Source organism: Epinephelus fuscoguttatus, linkage group LG16, assembly GCF_011397635.1.
Source record: "Epinephelus fuscoguttatus linkage group LG16, E.fuscoguttatus.final_Chr_v1".
Lineage (NCBI taxonomy): Eukaryota > Metazoa > Chordata > Actinopteri > Perciformes > Serranidae > Epinephelus > Epinephelus fuscoguttatus.
Window position 1 is genome coordinate 25,510,968 of NC_064767.1, and position 23,668 is coordinate 25,534,635.

The 23,668-nt window shown below is 42.0% G+C and overlaps 1 protein-coding gene across 3 annotated transcripts; it reads right to left on the reverse strand.

Annotated features, from left to right (window-relative positions):
- Window positions 1–2,126: 2,126 nt before the first annotated feature.
- Window positions 2,127–23,345, reverse strand: foxn2a (forkhead box N2a). Of its 3 annotated transcripts, none has more exons than XM_049600503.1 (6): window positions 23,198–23,344; window positions 10,465–11,042; window positions 8,168–8,292; window positions 7,846–7,895; window positions 7,095–7,163; window positions 2,127–6,046 (listed from the first exon to the last, which is right to left on the reverse strand). In XM_049600503.1, exons 2-6 carry the CDS (start codon window positions 11,026–11,028, stop codon window positions 5,622–5,624), a joined length of 1,233 nt encoding a protein of 410 aa, XP_049456460.1. In that variant the 5' UTR covers window positions 11,029–11,042; window positions 23,198–23,344; the 3' UTR covers window positions 2,127–5,621. The 3 variants fall into 3 exon arrangements, with proteins under 3 accessions (XP_049456460.1, XP_049456461.1, XP_049456462.1); XM_049600504.1 differs by lacking the exon at window positions 23,198–23,344 and adding an exon at window positions 22,485–22,611; XM_049600505.1 differs by lacking the exon at window positions 7,095–7,163 and having other exon boundaries at window positions 23,198–23,345.
- Between the last annotated feature and the right edge of the window lie 323 nt (window positions 23,346–23,668).

Genomic DNA, 23,668 nt, shown 5'->3' on the forward strand with positions numbered 1-23,668 from the left:
AGTTCACCAAACAGAGAAGTGGTGAGCTGGTCTAAACAGAGCGCCGCCTAGCGTTTGATTGTCTGAAGTAAGCAAGATAGATCGATAGATCGATAGATCGATAGATAGATAGATAGATAGATTATTTAAAGTAGTTAATAAGACATCTATTGTCTATTAAAAAACATCATTATATAAAAAATATGACACTCTGAAGGGGGTAATTCTGCATGATTCGTAATTATCAAATATAAAATAAATATAAACATATATAAAGTTCACTCAGTGTTTGTGAACATGAGCCAGAAACAAGAGAAGTAAGTTTCAAACTTGTGATGTCATCAGGTATACAGTCTGTAGCCTGATTTTGTGGACCCACAGACAGCTTGTTTTCTTTTTTATTCCCAAAAAAGATTTATTCTTTATTTCATTATTGCAGTGTTGTCAGTTATGAAACCGAAAATGTACTCATATACTCAGAACATTCCCCTGGGTGCTCTCAGTGTCATCAGTCCGTTGTCTGTGTAGCAGCTCCAGACTTTATACCCTTTGCCACCACACATTTTCAATTCTCATCACAACATTTTAGTACTCTAGGTTTTTGATTTAGTAGACATTTGGTCATGTTAATTAATATTTTTGGACTGTCTTAAGACCACAGGAAAAACATGTACAAATTTTGAAAATGGGCATAGTTCCTCCTTAATACAGGGAAATCAAATTTAAAGAACAAGAAAAACAGACAGGTACACATTTTTACATTACACTGGTGAAATACACTGTAATATATTGTACCCATTTGTACATTTGTTTGTTTAGGTGATTATAGGAAGGTCTGATTATGATATTAGAGATACTATTACTATTATTACATTCTCCCCTCTCCCTTTAACTAGAGCTAATGCCATTTACAATTAAGTGCTGTGATGTCACTGTTAAATTATTTACTGCTGAGTTTCAGTGTGGTAAGGGTCGCATTAACAAAAACAAGGTCAGAAATCACAAGTGGGTTGCAGCACTGTGAAAGATAGTCTCTGTGATTCCCCTTTAAAACGCACATGACCTCGTTTAGACTGGAAGTGAAATGACATGTTACTAATGCAGCCATCACTGCTCAAATCCTACAAGATTAATTTCACCTAATCCATAATAATCTCTTTATATTTTCACCACACAGTATTACCGTGTCTTTAAAGAAATCATAACCGTGGAGTTGTTGTTTTATCAGCTGTTAAATTTGTGACATGCTAAATATTTACTAAAAGGATTTACTTGAATATTTTGCACGGAAGGAATACGTTTCCTCTGCTGCTGTTTCACTATTCCTGATCTTAAATGCATACAGGCAAAACACAAACTCTCTGACACGCACACCACAGCCAGTGGCTCCAGCATTGTCTGGTTGCCTGGCAACTGTCGGCGTGGCGTGGTTGCTAGGGCCGTGTGGGAGGGGGGGAGGTGATGCTGCTCTGATTTCCAGCTGAATTGAGGCAGTCAGTAGGGAGAAGCCCCCCTCTTCCAGTCGACACACAGGACTCTATTGAACAATAGAGCTGTGCCAATGGGCCTGAGGCTAGTCAGACAAGCCCTTGTTCAGGGTCACACTGTGTTCATCCCACAGTCCTCCATGACTAATTAACTTACAGCGAAGAGTGTCGTTAGGACATCTGATGATGCATCCATCACTGGCACAGCCCTGGAATTTACATTAATGTGAGGTGCATTTCTGGCAGTCTGCCATGTTGGTGCATTCAGAAGACATGCAGGAGAGAAAGAGAAAGTGTGGTGGAGCCGCCACACGTAGTGCTGAGCACAGCTTGTGCAGTCAAAACAGCTCTGAACTGCTGGTCTTGGTGGGAAATATTTGCCAGCTGTAACATGGTTATGTGAAAACTGAGAAAGCAGCCACATGGAGAGGTAGCTATTCTAAAGAGTAGACTATTATTAGTGAGGAGTTCGATCTTGTGGCCTTCACAGCAGGTGGCAATGTTGATCAAAAATGTAGCCGTTGTAGGCTACTAATGTAAAGTGATGGCATTCTTGTGTAGTGGAGGAGAGTTTGGAGGGTAGAGAATGTGTCATTTGCAGTGATATAATGCTGAAGTCGAGCTGCTGCTCAGACTGGAATAAAACGATGCTCACAGTAATAACAAGAACAGGTTTTTATTAATATTTTGTAATACCATATATAATGCAATTGCATATCTTTGGCGAAAATAAATCTTATAAACATTTTATCAACAGAGGTTAGCATACAAAAACCAAAAGGTGTGTCGGTCCAATAGACATGGCAGACAACTGACACAAACTGATACTGGGTTGGCAGCTTTGTCAAATGCAACAAAATGTTCATCATACCCTTACGAACTGCAACAGAATTTTGAGAATCACATAATCAATATTTAATAACAGCTGTTGAGCGATAAAGCAACTGGGGTTTGAGTTGGGTAAGCCCGACCCCAAAATGTTTAGGTAGCTCATCCACAGATCTGACTCAGTGTCACTTACAGACCAACATAACGCTTCATTTGCAAGTGCTACAGAAAGAAAGAGTGACATTTCCCTCAACGAGTCTCTCTATAATTTCTCTGCAGTTGTCGTTATACTTAAATGTAGGTCTGAGACTACACAGCAGCAGCCTGGGGACTGAGTCTGATCCAGTTTTCACTGATATTCTAAACATCTCAACATCCCACAACAATACCTGGAAGCATGAGTTATGAATGGCAGTCGTTTCTTTTAAAAGATTCTAATCTGTGATGAGATTGAGAGCTAATCTTCAAATTGTGACTACTTAGTCATATTATCTAAACATAAACATGAGACAAATTTTTTTTAAAAAATTATTCAATCATCCTCAAAGAATTTCTACAGTACGTGGGGAATGTGTCGATCTTAAATTTAATACCCCAGCTGAACAACAAGTTTGGCAACAAAAGGTTTCAGGATCAATGTTAATAAAACTGTCTTCTATCCAGCCTAACAAAAAAGCAAAACAAAACATCAAGAAAATCTGGCAGTCATGGTTAAATTGGGAGGAAAAAAAAAAAAAAAAACACCCGCTCTATAGACAACAGACATTGGCAAAATACTTAATCACTATAACATAGTGACAGAAAAAAAGGTGTATTGCTTTAAAATAAAACAAGGAGAAAAACAAAATACTTATTAAGAGGAGTTCACAGAGGGAGAAAAATAAATGTGCCCAGTCACTCATTTCAAATGACCAGTGTTTGATAGAGTATGCATTCATAATCCCATAAATTAATGTCATAAATAAGGTGATGATTAATGAACAATAATTTGTTCTTTTTTTCACAGCTAAACAAGACCAGTGTATGCAAGTATTACTTCTGAGAACTGAAGTGTACTCTGCTAGGAGCAGTTCCCACTCTAAAGCGACAAAAATAAACCAAAGATTGGTTAAGTCACTGCACTGACCAGAGTCCTCTCCCATTTCCTGTACGGATGAGTCAGTAAACTTGGGCATCGTTACTCTTAAATCACAACTACACTGTGGCAGCAGGGAAATACAGTGACCATGGCCGTTTGCAGTTTTACATCAGTGGCACAAGAAAATGTTTGGCACTGATCATGCATGCTATACTAACAGTGTGATCTGTGGGAAGAAATCATTTTGTTACTACTGTGAGCTTCCATGCTACCTTGTATTGTACGCTGCGAGCATGCAGCCTTTTTAAAAGCTCAAATGAGAATTGTGGCCTTTTACACAAGTGGCTCACAACTTCCCCTCGGTGAACTGCATGCAATCAACTGACAATAAACACTCCATTTCACAGCTTGAGAAGAGAGCGTGCACTTCCTTATTTTGTTCTAGGGGAGGAAGAGCGAGGACGAAACACTAGTGGCCAGCCAGAACTGAGGGCACAACATGAGAGCAGCACAGGTCTTCCAACATCTCGCCTGCGAGCGACTGCACATACAAAGTCCAGTTCTCTCTGGCCGTGACTACACCGTCCCTTTCTCATTCTTCACACGTGAATATGCACTACGATCCGTGCCTTTTATCCATTTGAACCGGAACAGAAACACCCTCCCTCAAGTTGTGAATTAACTTCGCCACAGGATCAGCCATCAGAGAATTAGCTGTATAATTTTGCAATTTTCTAAAGTACACTGTTAAAAATAAAAAACAAGGAGAACACACAGAGGTATAATCAAACTGCAAACCCAAACAATGGAGCAAGAAGCTGTGGCAATTTACTGTCCGCTCCTGTTTCTGACTATCAATCAGCTCTGCGCTCAAAAGGACCAGAAGCAAGCAGAGTACCAAGCAGCCCTACAATACAGCTGTAGCAGGCAGATCTTTCATTATACCAGTCAATTCATTGGAGCAGTACGACTACTTTGTCAGCAGAGGGAACGAGTCTGACCGTTTCAAACTCTTTTCTGTCCCGACCACCATCTCAGGTTGAGGATGAAGTCGACATGCACTATGAAACACGAGGGAACGAGTCTGACCGTTTCAAACTCTTTTCTGTCCCGACCACCATCTCAGGTTGAGGATGAAGTTGACATGCACTATGAAACGCGCGCGCACACACACACACACACACACACACACACACACACACGCACACAAAAATAAAATTAATCTATGGAGGATAACCTATAACACGCAGTGAACATCTGGCAACATGTGGCAGATGTTCACTTTGCATAGGCTGTCACCAAACGTGAATATACGTCTGCACAATAAATGTCAAAAAAAACACACTGATGAATGAAAGGGATTGACAGGATGAGCAGCTGATTTGCAAAGGAAAAAACAAAACAGCTTTCATTTGTATAGCACTGTAATGGCCGCACAAAATTGAGCGAAGTAGTATAGCTAACTTTGCAACTAAATTTGGCAGTGGCAGAGTAATACTATTTCCACATCTTGCTAATCCTGAAATAGAGCCAGAGCTCGTGTGTAATAAGTTTATCGCATAACAAGATCGTAGTACTACTCCATTCATTCTCTTAATTGTAAAGTTTAACTAGCGTACTCAACTCTGACAAATGCCACCATGAAATAAAGTCAAAAAAAGTTAAGGGTTGTGGATTAATTATTGCATCTCTCTTTCAAGAGAATTTGTGGAGCGAGAATTCCTTTCAAAACAGTGGCATATTTTTTTTTCTTTAGCACAAAAAGGAGAAACTGATTACACCAGGAGGTTAGGTTTTGTCTGTTACAAACATGCACTCATTCGCTTCATAAATAGATTCACTTGGAAGAGGATACAGGTTTGAGGAGGAAGCATGCAACGCTTGAGTTATAAAACCTTCAGCTTTTCCCGTTTTGTCTTTCAGAGAGAATTCTTGAATCGCAATCTTCTAATCCAACAGAAGCAGGCAGGTCGTTTTGGATAGGTTTCTCGATGGTTCTCCATAGCCCAAACACCCACCCCCAGCAGTCACCCCCGAGATACAAAAGTCTCTATATGGCTTTGTTCTCCTGTGTGAACGATACTATTGCCATTTGTTTTGTTGGACAGGGATATTCCCAAACAAAAAAAGGCTCAAAATGGCCAATGAACGATCAGATAAGGAGAAGGAGGCACACTGGGACACACGATCAGGGGTCAGAGGTTAGGGTTCACAGGGTCCGGAGTCTGATGGGGGGGCAAAAATAATCTTCATTTCCTGTTAAGTTTTGTGCTCTTGACAGTGCGTTTGGAGCCCTCCGTGCAGCTGCGTATACCAGCGAGGTGCAGCAAGGAGCCGGCGGCTTCCTTCAGCTCCTCATCCAGCTCTGGCTTGATCTCACGCCGTGCCCTCTTTCCGGCGGGCCACTTGATGGCGGGCGGACGTCGAGAAGTCTGGTGGACGCCCCTCTCGTCCCAGAGGTCGGAGTCCTCGTCGCTGTGGAAGCCCTCGCTGCCGGCGCGGTGGGACTGCCTGCGGTCGCAGCCTCCTTCATCCAAGGAGGAGAGAGACGAGGAAGAGGAACGGGAGGAGCAGCGCTGCAGGGCTACGCTGCTGTAGTTGTGGTCCTGCTTTGGATCGCTGCTCACCAGGACAGAGTCGGGTCGGGAGAGGTCCAGTGGGCTGTCAGAATTGCCTGAGGAGAGCAGTACGTGGAAAGAGTGAACATACATTCAAACGAGAAAGGTTATTTAACATGCTTGTTAGGCCATGACAGATGTTCTTAATACTGCTCATCATGTAAAAGTCATGTTACATGAGTCTCTCTATAGTTGGCTTAAAATAGGCTGTGACTGATACTAAATAAAGGTTTTTTTTCTGAGAAGGAAAAAGCCAGACACGATGAACCATATACTGTTACTTTAGATAACTTGTTTTACAAGTATAAAGCAGAACTGAGACCAAGAGGGAAAATCTGACTTAAAAATATCACGCATGTTGAAGCGGACCGTTGATGGGGAAAGTACAAATATTAGCAAAAGCTAATCACAATAAAATTATCCTTAGAGGGCTTTTGCAGTCACTGAATCAAAATAATTAAGTACAGGCTAAATTAATTATGATCTTGTGTAAAGAAACAGATAGTAAATTAGATTTTTTTTTCTTTTAATCAGAACACATTGTAAAAACAGACAAAATACATTTTTTACCACATAGGAAGATCCTGCACTACAACACTTTCAGAAGATGACTTTAGTTGGCTTAATATTCTCCAAATGCTTTTTAGAATCGCTCATAAGTTAAAGGTATAGTTCAACACTTTGGGAAATACAATCATTTGCTTTCTGTAAATAAGTTAATGTCAGAGGTGCTGATAGGTGGATTTTGTCTCCTTTGAACACAGCCAGGCTAGCTGCTCCCCCTTATTTCCAGTTTTTATGCTAAGCTAAGCTAACGGCTGCTGGCTAGTGTTTCCTAGAAATCAAAGTATTCCTTTAATATGTATTTAAAAGACACGACTGAAGGAAAACTTGTATGCAATCAGGTACAAAATATCATTCTTGAAACCTTTCCTGTGCAACAACCAACATTTTGCTTATAAGAACAGGTGATGTACAACACGCTACAAATTAAAGCACACAAAACAAAAGAAAACGTAAGCAATGACAGGGTGGTATGTTGGGGGGGGGGGGCAAAGAGTTGGAAGAATAGGTGAAAGTATGGCTGCTTGTGGATCCTCTTACATGGGTCAACGTGGTGCCCGGGGGCAGAGTTTAAGAGCATCATGGCAGTGGCAGCATCAATGTCAGACTCTGGAAGAGGAGAGAACATGCATGATGGTCAGTCCTAAGGTGTGAAAGCATGGTAGCATGGCAACTCTTCTAGGACTGGGAGGACTGGGTTCCTTCGGTCATTTTAAACTGGAGACATAGTGACCCAATCAATGTTTACTGAATGATTGGATATGCAGAGGGTTCACTGAAACAAACCAGAGGATGAATTGAAGCCACTGATATTGCATCCGATCTTTTCAGACCTGACAAAGTGTCTAAAAGCCTCATAGCTCACTTCTGGGGGCTCTAAATTATTAATGATTACAGTGAGACTGAGTGCTCGACACTCAGCACCAGCAGAACCTCTGCCTGTCGTCAAGGTTACAAAACCAAGAGGCAGAGGGGGGAAAAGAGAAGGCTGAGACATCGACTGGGAGCTCTCGACATTATGGTCTACATGAGGCATCAATGACTCGAAAGCAACAAATCAAACCAAGAGTTGAGGATACAAGCACAGTGATGCTGAATGTTTTGGGACTGAAATGTGCACAGGCAACATAATCAAAATACTGCACAAACACAAGCTAAAAACAAACTGCACCGATTAGAATTCATATACACCTGCAGATTCTTGCTGCACAGGCTGCTTTTATTGCAAACATCCAAACTAAAAAGAAAAAAAAAAAAAAAAAAAACGGAGATATGTTTGCATCTATCTCACCTTTGAATGAGCAGCCTTGTAGAAAGAGATGGCGAGGGGGTGAGGAGGCACTGCAGGAGGTAAACAAAAGACGTGAGGGGTCAGATTTTGAGTTTGCAAAGGGGATGTAATAAGAAAGTCAGATGCGACCCTTCAAAAATTTCAGTTATTTACAGGATCAAATGGCAAATAAATAGAGTTACCTCCAAAATAAAAGAGAAAACTGTTGCAAAATCCAATAAATAAATCAAACATGGTAATGTTAATGTGACAGAGACAGAGCTGCAAAATCACAGCCAATACAAACTCATGAATTCACAACATCCAGAGTGACCCAGCTTACCTGGGTGGGGAGGCGGGTGGTGTGCAGAAGGCATGTGCGGCAGGGAAGTGCTGCTTCTTAAGGGCTTGGATCAGGTTGGGGCGGTACTCGGGATCAACACACCAGAGCGAACCTTTTCCATTGGCCTGTGGGAAAGAGCAGGGACAGTCAAACTTCTACATCCAGATTATACAGTATGAAACAGAAGTTTGTGGCAATGAGAGGAATATTGATGTACAGGAAATCTAGATGTCCTGTTTCTTGAACAATCTATTCTGATTGGTCCTCTCACTATATTTAAACAACAGGTATCCTCTGGAGTTTTTTTGTGAACAAGCAAAATTGATGTTTAAATTCAGTGTTTCTCACCAGAACTTATTGTGTGTATCCTTGAAGGCTAAAAAACATGGTCAAATTTCTTTTCTCATGTTTTTGCGAAACAGAATTTTTTAACGTTTATAAATCATGCATTGATTTTATTTACATTTGCTAGTTTGCTATCTTTTTTTACTGCCCTTTAGAGCATACATTTCTTTGTACATTAAGGTCAGCAAACTACATGAATGAAATGAATATTGAAAAATCTGTGTTTTACCGATTTTTAATCCATTAAAAATGATATACATAATTATTCACCAATAGGGTGACATTGACAAAATTCCAGAAAAATCTCAGCTAACAAAATCTGTAAGCACTGCATACAGTAGACTGCACTGGAAGCAGTATAGTGATGTGTCAGATTTCATTACAGTGAGCCTCACTTTGCACAAATGGCAAAAATGTTGAAACAATTGTTCTCAGAGGAGCACTACATCATAAACAAAGCAGTGGAAAATAGCAAACGCATAACTAAGAATTCCTCAACAAAAGGAGGAAATAGCTGCTCCACGGCGCTGTGCGAGGAATGAATTTGTCTGTTGGTGATGTGTGCGGGAGTGTGTTAACTGTCACTTTATCTGATGGCGGCGTATTGCCCAGTCTGGGAGGAGAATAGAGTGAGGGAGGCAGTGAGGGAGGGAGGAGAATAACCTTGACTCAGATTACCAGCCAGCCCTGATGCAGGAAGAAGGAAATGTCTCCATGGCAACGGAAACCACCAGCCAGTGTCATGTGAAACTGGTGCTGGTCTCTCAGCAGACGAAGGGCTCACGCTGTGCACCTGCATGCTGAGCGGCCTGCAACGCACCATGTTGCTGCTCGTAGAGTGCTTACCGACATCCCCTCCCATGATGGGAAAATATGAGGTCTTAGCCAGGCACAGCCTTGGCACCACGGGCTCTACCGGTCACAAGTCTGAACTCATACTGAAGCTCAATATGGCTGCCATCGTGTCGCTCCCTGGATTTGTAGAGTAACATGTAAATAAGGTTGCGTCTGACACTGGTCTGACTGTGGTCTATCTCTAAAACTTGAGCAACAAATGCAAACTATGCCGAAGGGGAACTAAAAAGCTTACAAAGTATTATTATCAGGATTTGGCAACATTTGAATGAAAATCTGATGACAGCTCTGGGGTTGTTTACTTATGTTACCAAGCCACTGTCAATCAAATCAGCTCAAACCACACTCCCACAGTCTTGATGAAGCAGTGTAACTGACTTTAAGAGTGTTAAACTGCTCATAGAAAAACACCCAAGATGGTTTTTTTTAGCAGCTTTAAACTGAGGTATTGCTTCTAAATACACAGCTCACTTATTTAGTTGACAAGACTGTTTGTGCAGGATATGCAAGATGTGTTTTTTGTCACAAGCATGTGCACATGAGAAGGTCAACTTCTCTCTTTTTATACAGGAACACAAACACAAATGAGCACAAGTGACACGTACTCTGCCAGGACCAGGCCGACAAAGATTCTTCCTACAAACCCGTCTCTGCACTTCAGGTCACGTTTGCTTCGTTCCCGCAGTGTGACATTGAGGTTTCCAACACTGGGATGCTTCTCTCCCTGGTTGAAACAGTTACACTACCTTGCAGTGCTTCAGGAGATAAAGTCCTATCTTAGTGTGCTGTGTTTGCATTTCCTCAGACAGAGTATCTGTGACCTTGACTGGATTCCACCCTTATCGCAGCAGAGTCAGAGGTCCCTGCGGCTGTGTTACGGTCCTGGACACTGTCACATGAGCCACATTGCAGCTTCACACTGCAACGCATTGTTCCAACCATGGTTTGTTAAATAAAGCAGAGGCATTTTGACCTACGGAAATTGTATCACATTAAACTATGCAATGACAGTTCTGAGAGGTATAATCTCAGGCACAGTTTCTAAGTTTAAATCTGTGTGAAGTGTGTGAAAGTCAGGAGACAGTTTAAAAACATACCTTTCCCAAACTCCTCTCGACCTTGCGGAAGCATTTGTTCAGGGACAAGTTGTGACGAACTGAGTTCTTCCAGCCAGTGGGAGCGTTGGAGAAATAAGGGAAGTGCTCGAGAATCCAGCCGTAGATTTCTTTCACAGGCAAAGATTTGCTGGGGGACTGCTCAATGGCCATGTAGATGAGGAGAGAAAACGAGAAAGGGGGCTTAGACTTCAATGAGTCCCGCTCCCTGCCTCTGCCGTGTGACGAAGATGAGGAGGATGATGACGGGCCCTGGTTGGACCCGAGGTCTCCCTCTATGTCGAAGAAAGGACTGCCACTGGGCTGAGCTTCCGGACCTCCCAGAGTGAAGTTCTGAAGCAGGTTCTCGTGCAGCCAGTTGAGGTTGGTGAGCTCCTCATCCTCGGTACCTCCAGTACGATCCACACTGGTCGCCAGTGGACTGGATGCACACTCTGCCTCAGGCAGTGTTCCCACACCACAAACACCTCTGAGCCCCGTCCGCTCCTCTTGCATACCCGGAATTTCCGTTTTCTTATCTGGTGACATCCCAATGATTGGACCCATTAAATCAAAGAGGTCTGCAGAGAGAGGAGAAAATAGGTTATTAATGATTAACAGCTCAAAACATGTACACAAAAATCACAGTTCTTGAACGGATTTCAAAAGTTGGCAGTATGAAATAACTGGATGCGACATGATGGAATGATGTGCTCTTCCAAGCGTTGACCTTGTTTTCCTAAGTCTTCCCTAGGGGCACACCCCCTGTGGCTGTGTCTGTCTACCTCTATTTCACTTCCTGCCCCTCTCTCTGCCACTCTCCTCCATGCCTGGTGAGAACGGAGAGGCTCTCAGCTCTCCCCCACTTGACTCCAGCCGAGGACCTTCGAGGAGGTCCTCTCAAGCAACTGAACCGACTCAAGGCTCCACTCCTCGACGCCCACCTCGTTTCAGACGAGACCCAGCTGCTCGTTATGTGTAAATGAGCATGAAACCGTCCAAGGACTGCAGGAATGAGTGGAAGGCCTCCATCTTGCAGAGTGGATGACTCTTACAGGCTGATCTACATTCAGTCAGGATCAAGTCTCAATTTGTCACATGCCAGATTAAGTAGTGTAAAGAGGCTACAGGCCCGGGAGTTGTCAGTCATTTAACAACACTAGGAAATTCAATATTGCCAGGAGCCCTGTATCATTAACCAATTTCACCCAAGGACACTTATTAATATGACAATGATAGTTTTTTACAAGGGCTCAGAGGAAGAATTGTTGGCGTGTCATCTTGTGCAACAGTTATGATCCTGCCAAAGTTTTTAGTGGAACCCAATATTGAGCTATTATTTTAATTACAGGCACAGAAAAAGATATGTCCAAGTTTAACCCACTGAAATAAGTGAATAAGTACTTATTTTAAAATAAAATGCTGCCCAATAATTCTGAATAACTTTGTAAATTAGACGTGGGGGTAGAAATTGATTCCTAGATGCATCTTTCTTGAGAGATATATCCATGAAGAAAAGTCAATTGGAAATTTAAAACCCAAATGTCAACATCATGCTCACATGTAACAATTTTTAAGGCTGGACTTTACAGCTGAACCAACTGACCCTTCGCTAAGTCCCACCCTTTGAATGCAGACTGGCCAATCATAGTGTAGCACTGGCCAACACCACACGGCCTCTTCTTTATAGACTCTCATGCAATTGTTTCAGATTTTCTTCCATTTCAGGCTGTGTTTTGTGGATTTTGAACTCAACATTGTGGCTGGAGCCTGCATACTACTGATACTCATTACCTGGGGTGGTTGGGAGGAGATATAGCCTATGTTTCTTCCCTGTTTCAAAATCATAATCAAACCCTGAAAAGAGTAGGGTTAGCTAGCTAGTTACTTTATGGGAACTAATGAAGGAAAACAGGGAAAACTTTGCCATTATTTAACCAGATGTGTGTCATGAGTGCATGCAGAAGAAAAGTGTTTGGCTTCCTTCTAGGGACGTTTTGGTCCCAAGATCTTGCTGCAGAGTGAGCGCTCTTATCTTTGCCGATACTCTTTGGTACAACCAGCGCATTAAAAGATGAAGTGGCACAAACGGGAGAGACACCGTAAGGCTCCAAAATAACGTTATCTTCTCTCTTCTGCTTAATACAAAACAGTCTCTGGCCTTTGTTTGATGTCTAGTGTCTAAAGAAATGTTGTTGTACATTTCCGATCCATCTTAAGTGCATTTTGTTTCTTATTTCATCTCATGAATGCTGCTGTCACACTGAGTGTCCCACTGAGCCCAGTTCAAACTTTAGAACTTTACATTCTGAGTCAGGTGTGGCCCTCCTTTAGCTTCCAACTATCTTTTTAACCAGTTATTGCTGCTGCACAAGGTTGACATGCTGGATATGTCCTTTACAAATGCACTATAAACCTTTCCATCTGCTTCTCTCTCCGAAATCGCATTTTTGTTTTAATAATATTTAATAATAATATTTCTTCAGTCACAGTATGGGCTCCATGCTAGCTCCAATAGCTTAACAGACCATCTTAAAGGGGCGGGGCTTAGCAAAGTGTCAATTAGATTGTTAAATGTAACGGACGTAAAACGTGTTTTTAAAGTAGCAAGTAATCATAGACTAAGAACAAATAATTATTGTAAAGAAATTCAAAAATTGTGATGCATAAAGATGAATCAATAATCCCTCTGAATCGAAATAAAATTGTGAGATGCCTAGAGATTTCTGCCCCTATGTAAAACTATAAAAGCTATTTGGTGGGGCCACAAACACAAAGTGATCACTCTCTTGTTCAGCTCACAAGCTTTATGTCCTGGGTGTCACCATGACAACCATGCCCTCCCTTCAATTAAGAGCAGAAATCCCACAAACAAGATATATAGATACAATAAGAAAATAATAATCCATGCTGGCTGCCACAGACGACCACCGTGCAGCTGCCTTGTAACGAAATGCTCCTGTTGCATCCGCTGGGTGGACACCAGATGCCCCAGTCGGGGGTGGTCTGGGACGTTCTGGGTGCAGACTACGATGGAAGTAGAGTTGGAAGGTTGGTGGGGTAACGGCGTGCAGAGAGCTGTGGTGGATAGGCATATCTTTTCATTTCTGTGATAAGATAAGAATTGGGTCAAACTCGAGAGTGTTTGCACGGTGGGTGAGACAGGAGAGAGAATGTACATGCGCACACAAATCAGTTTGTCAAAGCCAATCAGTGAGGACATGAGGGGGAAGGAGGAGGCATTAGAGCATTTACAAAATGACCACTCAACTCTCAACGAGGGGATAAACATATAGTGGAATCATCCTGTTTTGGTTTGGAGTGACTTCTAAATGTAGGGTTGTGATTTATTCAGGCTTTAAAGTGTACTTGTTTGAGTTTCTGTCATAATAGTACATCTTGTCTCCTCATAGGTGACGTCATGTCAGCTACTTACCAGCCCTTCAGTCCTCCATTGTCTATGTTTTAAATATGTCAGCACCATTGAAGTTTCCTTTGCAGTCGCAAACACTTGTGCGATTCTGATCACCACCAAAGGGGAAGTAAGTGAAAGAGCTTTCCAGGCCAAAGGCAAAGGGACAGGCAGAGTGAACATAGGAAGAGACATAACAATAATAGGGAAATCCTTTTATGGGAGGACAGAGAAAGACAGAAAGCGAGACCAAGAGACTGAGAGGAAGACAGAGAGTGGGCCAGCTGAGACTCAGTGGTAGTGAGGTATGCTATGGAAGTTATCCTCAGTCTAGGATGAATCACAGCTCTCAGCAAAGTAGAGCAATCAGATATGTCAGGCAGCGAGAGAACTGCCCATTTGTGTTAAAAGAAAATCTCTGCTCAAGAGACCAAAACACAGAAAGATATCTCTTGACATGACAGGTTCCTACTCTGAATGAATTTACAAATAGAAAGGGGGGACTGTGCAGACAGACAAGCCTGCAGTTTTAGAGGAAAATATCCTTTATCCTTCTAAAAATAAATTCAGAATTAGGCTAGCTGTGAACACGGGCTAAATATCTAATGCTTTTGAAAATGTTTAGGCACATTTAAGGGCAGATTGTTTACAAAGCGTTTATGTATTTGTGTTGATGCCAGAGAGAAAGAAAGGATGAGTGAGGATGCCATCTGACAAAGATCCCAGGCTGTTCCATGAAGCCCTGCCTTAGGCTGTTTTTTGGAAGTTTAAGTCAAGTCCACTTCCATGAGTGTGTTACCCAATACATGATGACAAACAGTAAAAACAGGCCATCACAGGTGCGGCGAGAAACGGCCTTAACTGTATAGGTCTTTCATTTGATTAAAAGGTGTGGTCGAAGTGTTTTTTCTGGAGCCAGAGTCAACCATTAACACTCCACGTGGTTGCCCTTACAGAAAACAACACATTTTGGCTCCACAGGCATTTCTTTTATTTCAATGATGATGTTTCAGCCTTCGGGCCTTCTTCAAGATCAACAATGCCCTTTCTTCTTCAACAGGCCATGAGTGATTGCCCGTGAACTTGATTCAGTTCTGTGGGAGGGAGATGAGAAGAAGTTGTGGCCTGGGTAAAGTGTCAGACCCCTGATTAACCTTAAAGCACGAGAGAGCTTCACCTCAGTCTATCTTCACAGCCATGACTTCTCAGCTGGGCCCACGGGTGCCAGAGAGCGCTCATCTTCTTTTGAGTATCTCCTCCAGAAGGCCGTCATTTGAATATCAACAGAGGCAGGGTGGACGAATGAGAGAGCTGCCTTGCACCCAGCCAAACACAGGAAGTATTTTACCAGGACTGCAGCTGGTCAATTACCACTGCTGTTGCAATGATCGCAGTTATCATTGCTCTTATGAAAAGGCATCAAAGAGAGGCGGCTGGGAATGCAATGAATAATGGGACACTAGTGTGGAGAGGGGAGAGGGAGCTAATAAGCCAGGCTGGCCTGTTGACTGCAGCATCCTTGAAAATACACCAAAGCTGCAATGGTGCTGACCTGGTGGCTCATCTGCAAGTTAAAATAGCCGCGCGCACCGCCAGCCTCATCATATTCATGTGCAAACAGGCAGGCACTAACAGCAGGTGCCAAGGCACATTTTTCCCCCCTTTCAAACTGCTCTTTTATCCTGTTAAGCACTTAGCCTATTCAAAAATACACAAAGACATATGGAGATTGCTTTAAGTGGCAAATCAAGCCGTTGACGTGTCAAATATGTACGGGGGAATGTAAAGGAGATGATGGCGGCATCGAGATGAAGAGGTACTGGTTTGAGATGTTTTCTGGGAGTGAATCTCACGATCAGGACTCAGTTGCCACGGCAGCCAATGTTGTAAGGGAAGCAATTGTGCTCATGTCTGTGCATGAAGAGAGAGCTAATGTGGGGAGATCAATACAGGCGGAAAATGCTGAGGCCAGCAGTCTGCTGCTGTTCTCCACAAACCTGTCTGACAAAGAGCAGTGGGAAAGGCCACAGCCAACCTGGATGTCATGGCACTACTGACTAAGTGCTACGAGGGCGTACTTTATAATACCCGTAACATGCACCAAAAGCTACTTTGTTTAGTAAAAAAAAAAGACAAACAGCTTATTATTTTTCATGTAAATGACAGATTTGAGAACAAAAACCTTGGAGGTTATGTGTGTAACTGCCATGAGTTCATCCATGTACTCACACCACACCCTCCTCGTAAGAAAAAAAAACAGTTGACACAAACCAGTTACACCTCTGTCATAGACACACAAAGGTGTGTCGCAAAGCCCCATGGCGAGGGCTGTTATTTGAAACCCTAACTGATATTTAGGTGACTACCCAGTCTGGCTAAAGCTCTAAAAATGTGAATGAGACAAAGGGGGGCTGAGTTAAGAGTGGGAGAGACAGAGAAAGAGAGAAAGAGGCTGTTCCAGAGTGAGGTAGCCAAGTGGCAGACTCTTTTTTTAAACAGGAGGGTCAAATTATGTCATAATAACAAATAAAGCATCTATTAATGCAGAGGCTAATTAGGCTACTGTTGAAGCATGTCTAAATGATACTTTTTTTTAATCAAACTACTCAATGGATTAAAACGATCTACTCAATGCCCGAGGTGAGAGCGAATGAAAAAGCTTGCACAAAGCATTACAATTGGCCCCACACTCGGCTCATACAAAGGAGCAGTTGTTTTTGCTCTAGTCATGTTTCAGAAGTGCTCAGTATTCACCTCACAGTTTCAAACAGTTGACCGGGAGGGAAGGAAACACCTCCTGCCTGTTGAGGAAGTTCATTTTCAGAAAACAAATTCAGACTTCACACAGAGACAGTCGGGCCCCGCTCTACACCAAAACAGAGGACTCGAGCAGCGAGAGGCTGAGAGGTAGCGTTCACTGAAGCAGCAGTGTTTGCTTTGGCAATCTATGAATTCCAGCAGCACGAAGCTTATAGACTGCTGACAAACACCGAGGCTGAACCTTATGTATTGACTGATGCAATCACTTAACAGCCAGGGGGAAAACAAGCAAACAAAACAATGGATAATTACTGCGATGTTCGTCGGAGATATTAACTTCTCACAGTGATTTCAAACTCAAACACACTGGACTGCACTTTGACTGTCAACAGAGGTGAGGCCTTCAAAAGTACATGCCAGTCCCCGGCCTGCACTGAAACCTTATCTCTTGGGGTCATGTGGCTCTAAGTTCAGTGTACAAACACTCACCACCAATCAGCATACACAACAGCCTCATATACTCTCAGATACCAAAAACAGCACTAATCGCCACTCCACTTTTACACTAGGATCCAATACTTCTAATAAATGGTTGAAAGGAAATTTATTTTTGTATTTTCTACATATTTTCTATATTTTTCTTCATTTTCGAGGCAACAAATGTGCCTTTATCAGTTCAGTTGAAGTTTCAACACAAGCCCTTCTTGGAATTCGCTCTGTATGAGATTACCTTCCATGTAAATACTACAAGCTTTGTCAAATGAAATTTTGTGCACAAGAAACAAAGAAAACACCAGTAAGGCCCTGCATGAAAATCCTGAATCACAGCAAACTCTAATGGAATTCTTAGGTAGGTATCCATGTCAAATACAGTGGGAACACAGTGCTCCTAATAAACAGCGTGAAGACAGCTGGAAGTACCTTGCTTTCAAAGAATGAAAATATTTACTGCGGCTTCTGGCGTGAGTAAATCAACTGAAGTGCATACACAGGAAAATGTGTACATGCAGTAAGAGGCGGTAATATAACATTAAGATCTGGCAGCGGTGAAGGGTTGGCTATCTGCATCTTATATTATAGCCTATTCTAGTTGTCTTTCCTTAATTATGTTGACTCAACATCAGCAGCCTCTAAATATTTAAAGTACAAAACAAATCAATTAAAATTTCAATTTTTCTTTAATTAGTGCTAAAACAAGACATGAGTTTTAGTGCAAAAATGCTACCTCTTAAGTACTGTCGTTTTTCAGAATAATTTTTCTACAAACACCTTTTTTCCTGTCAAACAAAATAAGCTTAACTTCTCTAAATAATCAGTGTTTAGTGTCTCGGAACAAAGAGACTTACAAGAACATTTCTTGTGGGACAATTTTGTACCAACTCTCGGAATGAGAAATGTTTCAACGTGCAGCCCTACAGAAAGTTTGACATTTAATAGCATCTAGACGTAACTTTCACTATGCAACACTCCATAAAGGCTAGAGAACATTAGCTGCAATAATCATAAGACAACTACAGGGTGCAAGGTTTTATTTTACACACTATAAAGAACGCACACATTTTGGTGACACACAAGTCCATGGCTTCTGTTATATTGTGAGCCTCAGTCAGACCCAGACTCAGATGAGGAGTCTGTTGTACACCAAGTTCGGAAATGTATCAGAATGGTAAATGTAGTTAGAATCCTTTATTTGTTTATGTTGTTTGTTGGCTTGTAACTGGCAGTGGCTGACACTAGTGGTTGTGATACAAACTATAATGTCTGCTACGCTGTTACAGTGTGTTCACATTGGCCCAATGTATATCCATAAACTACACACACTACAATGTTTGCAGTCAAAACTTTCACTACGCTAACACAAACCCTGCTCTGTGTCTTGACAAGTCCGCTCTGCGATGGAGGTTTCAAGTTTTTCGTTAGTGTTGTGTCAAAGTCTGTTCCTGTGTATATGCCTTTATTAAAAAAGCGATTGGCTTTCACATTAGTTATCTACCTAATCTAGTTTGCCTGGTGAACCTTTGAATCTTAGATTTTAGGGAAGTGCACAGACATAGTTTCAGTAGAAGAATGTGAAAACACCCCTCTAGTCACAAACTTTGCACAGACACAAGTCAGTATGGTCAAGATCAGACATTTTAGGGGACATAAACGTTAAAGACAAAATACATTTTTGAGTGGAAGGGGACTTAAAATTGTTCAACAAAGTTTTTTTTTTGCAACAAATCACCATGGTGATCTGATGACAATGTAAGACTTTTAAAAATAGCAAAGCTCTAGACATGCTCTAGTAAACTGCTTGTTTATGGATTGAGATGCTTCAAGTACAGAGCCTAGTGTAAAACTCTCATTCAAATAGGCGTATGACGCAACTGTTTCATGTTAACGTTTCACTTTGGCAAAACACCTAACCGGCCCTTTACTGGTGCTGTCATACTGGCAGCATTGTTTTACAACTCAACACTAAATTGTTAAAATTCTGTGGCACCTTGGTTGGCACTGGTTACAAAATGTTGGTCAACTGACAATACAATCCCCAATCAGCTCCACACATCCAAGAAAATCCTGATAATTCACATGCAAGATGGTCAGCCTGCGTTGTTGTTGTCATACTGCCATCAATTAAATAAATCCTGTTAATTCACCCAGGGGTGACGAGACAAAGACCCATTGTGACACAGGACACAGCCTTGCTTCCCTCTTCCTTTCTCTCAGTCAAAAAACGGTCACATCGGTGTTGCTTTCAATGAGGCTGGCCCTAATGGGCTGCATCTTGAGTCCACCACGTCAGAAATGAGACAGGCACAGTGACAGTGAGGGGGTTAGCGAGGGGCAGGGAAGAGAGGGAGTGGGCTGCGCACTAAAGTGTTGGTGCATTACCACTGTGACCAATCAAGAGATGGAAAACAATAACTGGAGTAGACGGAGGGGCGCCACAACAGGAATACACACATTGCCCATATGCAACTTTCATACACACACACACACACACAGAGGCGCATGGAGGAAAAACTGAGGTAGAAACTCACAACAATCACATTCAATCTAATTTTAGATTTGCAGAACCAGATCTCAACCTGTTCTGCCTTTTTGTTGATCTCACAACATTACCTACAATCCACTGACCCCAGTTTGTAAAATGGTGACAGCTGTAAAGTTGACAATCTGAACAGGACAGGCAAACAACATACAGGAGGCAGCACATGCTTCTACAGGCGTTTACATTTGCATCTCAAATTCAGTGCTACCACCTATGTTTGATTAGCAAAATGTCACAGACTCAAGACAACAAACTCCTGGGGATATCCCTCCTTCCAAAACACACGGGGGGTTGTGAGCAGGTGATGAAACACACATGTGCAGCTTTAATTATTCAAGCCAACCACCACAAAACTGCACGAAGCAGTAAACTCCACGAGCCAGACAGGCCAACGTCAGCAGTTAGAGCTGGAGCTCACTGATTGGTGACTGATCTCAGATAGATATGTCGTTGTTCAATTTGACAATAGGCCCTCATAATGGGAGCTAGAGGGAGATCAACACATTTCTTTTTTATAAAACAGCAGCCTATGAAGACTGTCGTTGGCTGATAGCACAACAAACACACTACTTGCGCTAAAGTGGCAAAGAGTATCTACTTTTACTCGCTTTACAAAACATGCTGTTAATTTATTTTAATTCATTTTCCACTTTGAATGTGTAAAAACACTGCAATATGCACACAACAACATAATTATGGGAATACAGTTACTTCAAGTGAACAAAGACTGTCAACTTCCTTACTCTGCCAGTCATCTAATTATTCAACCTCTTCCATTACAACGATTTAAAACAGTCAGAAAAATCAAAGTCACAAATGACTGGGTAATTGCAGGGTGTTCAGAGAACAGTAGGGTTATAAAGCTTTGAGCTTTTCTGTTTAGCCAGTCCATGAGAAACCAGGTTTAGACTGTGTTAAGCAATCCCTAAAGTTTCTGCCACACGGGACAGCTTTCGTAATGAATTTAAAACCACAGTCACTCCTATACCTACAGAGAACATGGTGGATTTTAGAGGACGCAACCTTTCATTTGCTCCGGGTCAGAGTACACAATTCTGTGATAAGACTGATTGCACGGCAACACCACCATTTTGAAAAGCAGATTCTTTAGCACTCTCGCTCAGACCGAGGTAACAACTCGGACTACAATCCAGTTCCATGCCATTTCCTTATTAAGATGTTTAATATGTTATATTCAGTGTGTTGTGATGTCTGAAAAGGACAAGATAGCTCCCATTTAAAATGAACTTTATACACTAGAATTCCACTGGATAAAAATGTTGTGCTATGGTCTTCTGTCACATGGCTTCATTGATATCATACATCATGAGGAGCATCTTCCTGTTCTGTCATCAGTACAGTGTAATGGAGCAACTTCTCAGAAAAGTGACACCAATGTGTTCATCAGGCTGTAAAAATGAAACGCAGCATTCATGGGAGCTCTAGAGGAGCTTGAGATACTTTTGATACCACTGTGTCTATTGTATTGTGGTCTAAACATGGACATGGAGCAACAATTTAAGTATGTGACTATCAGGGCGTCTCCAAAAAAAGGGTTTAAATTAAGAACAAAAAGTCTAAATCAAATCAAATTAATTTAACAAACAGGCCAGTGCCCCAGGGTTTAACGTCAGGATTATATGACAGAAATGATACTATGACTCATGCAGGCTATACATTTCTGTTTCGAGTTATCATCTAACATTTATCGGATTCTCAAGTCTTCTTGTTAAATTTTCAACCATTGTAAACTGTGAGCAGACCCATAAGAGAAGACCAGAACATTCAAAGACTGGGCAGCCTCCTAGTTCACCTGTATTTCACCTCTTACTGAGGTAGAAAGGAAGCTCAAACCATGGAGTAATGACTTTTATGGTAACTAATCCACCAATTCAAATAACGTTATGATGGTACACAACGAAAGATAATTCAGCTCTACAGACAATACTGGATCACTGCAGTTATAGTTAAAGTTAAAGCCAATTCACGTCAGCAATAACCACATCACTGGGTTACGACAGGTCTTATTTATAGTAATGAATGTCAGTAAAGTTAGCAGACACTCGTCTATTCTGGGAGCCAAAAGTCCTTACCCTTCAGAGGCTCCTGTACATACAAACATGTACAGGAGCAGATACACGCTAGAACAACAAACAACAGCAAAGACAACAGATGGTTTGACCTACAACATGACCGTGGAAATTCTGGCTGAAAAAATAAATAAATAAATAATGGCAGATTGACAACATCTGTTTCTTTCTTGTTTCTTTTTCTGTCCCCTAAGCTCCTGTTGCCTTTGTCTTCTATTTATCACCAGGGCTTTAACAACTGTCAAGCAACAAGAAAGGAACGTCAGTCTACATTAATGTCATAACCTCGCAAGAGAAAAAAGAAATCCCATCACTTTTTTTGCCAAATATACGCAGAAACCTCAGAGCACACAATGAATTTTAGATGAGGTTAGTCCAGTCCAGTAAATAAAGCACTGACAGGCAGCAGGTAGAGAGCCTACAAGGGCAGACAATACCAGACACGTGGGATAACATGAAGTATATGAAGGACCAATTCAACACATAAAGTATATCCAACTGGATTAAACAGAGATATTTTTCTACTCTCTGACATTGTTTGTAGAGCACTCTGTATCTGGGACAATCTTGTGATAATCCATTACATCATGTGCTTAGCTAGCCAGTGTAGCCTCCCAACCTCTGGTGCCGTCGATATATACCATTAAATATTCAATATTTCTAAATATGAGGGGAAGATAGGCGCCTAAAATTAAAACCAGCAATAATAATTGAATGTGGCTACCTGCTAAGTCACAACTTGAGGAACTACACGACAGCCAAATCCATTTAATGCCACACACAGTCGAAGCCAGCTGAAAAGGTAAACTGAAAGTGTTGCTAGCAAAGAAAACTAATATGCTTTGTAGCTAATGCTAGTTACACGGTGGCATTAATCACCACGGAGCAAACACTACACTCTCAAGCGACCGCGACCAGTAACACAATGAGGAATACAAAGTTACACGTAATGACGTGGACTATTGCACAACACTTCCCGACACACAGGACTCGTTACGAAGTAACTTATGTCCGGTTAGTTACATTTTGGTGGGCTTTAAGTAAGAGTGGGCTCACCAGCTGTAACGATACCAACGTTAGCTCAGCCAGCACAACCGTGAGAGGCAAAGTAGCGTTAGCAGTAGCTCGGTGGGTTGGTGACGGTAAATGTACTGGTAATGTTAGCATAACATGTTAACTGTATACGGCATTATACTAATTATGTCTCCATATATCAAACGATAACCATTCTGTATAAATAAGAGCCCGTAGAGCAGAGAGAAGTAACGTTAACATTAGCTTGCTGGCCACATGCTGTCGCTTGTTCTGCCATGCTGGCTGCTCTAAGCAAAGTCACTTGACCACATTTACTTTTCGCTTGTTCGCAACACAAACCGTATCCACCCCAAACACCACGCGAATACGGATACATTCAAAAAAAGCCGATCAAATACTCACAATCATGCACGGCGTGCCTCGGTGCGGTATGTTTAAAGACACGTCTGTGCGCAGTTTATTCAGATGTCTGTCTCACACAATGTCAGAGATCAGATCAGCAGCTGCTTCCTCCATACACGCAGCGCGCAGATCACACAGCGCACGGCAACGCTACCAAACCCCTCGCCGTCGTCATGGCAACAGGCCCACTTCAGCCAATCAAAACCCCTCCCCTCCTATCTCCCCTGGCAACTGCCGCAGCGCCGGAGCTCCGCGAACGCGCACGCCATCCTATTTTGCATCGTGCAATGTGCTTTCACTTTTATCGCCAGCTGCTTGTAACGTAACACAGAGGAGGGAAACGGGGTCTGTGGTGTTTTAAACACATCTAATGAACAATGAGGTGCGTAGTGAAGTAGTGATGGGATTAATTATAAACGAATCAAGTGTGTTACTGATCAAGCCGGACGGGTCCCACACAAACACTCCCGC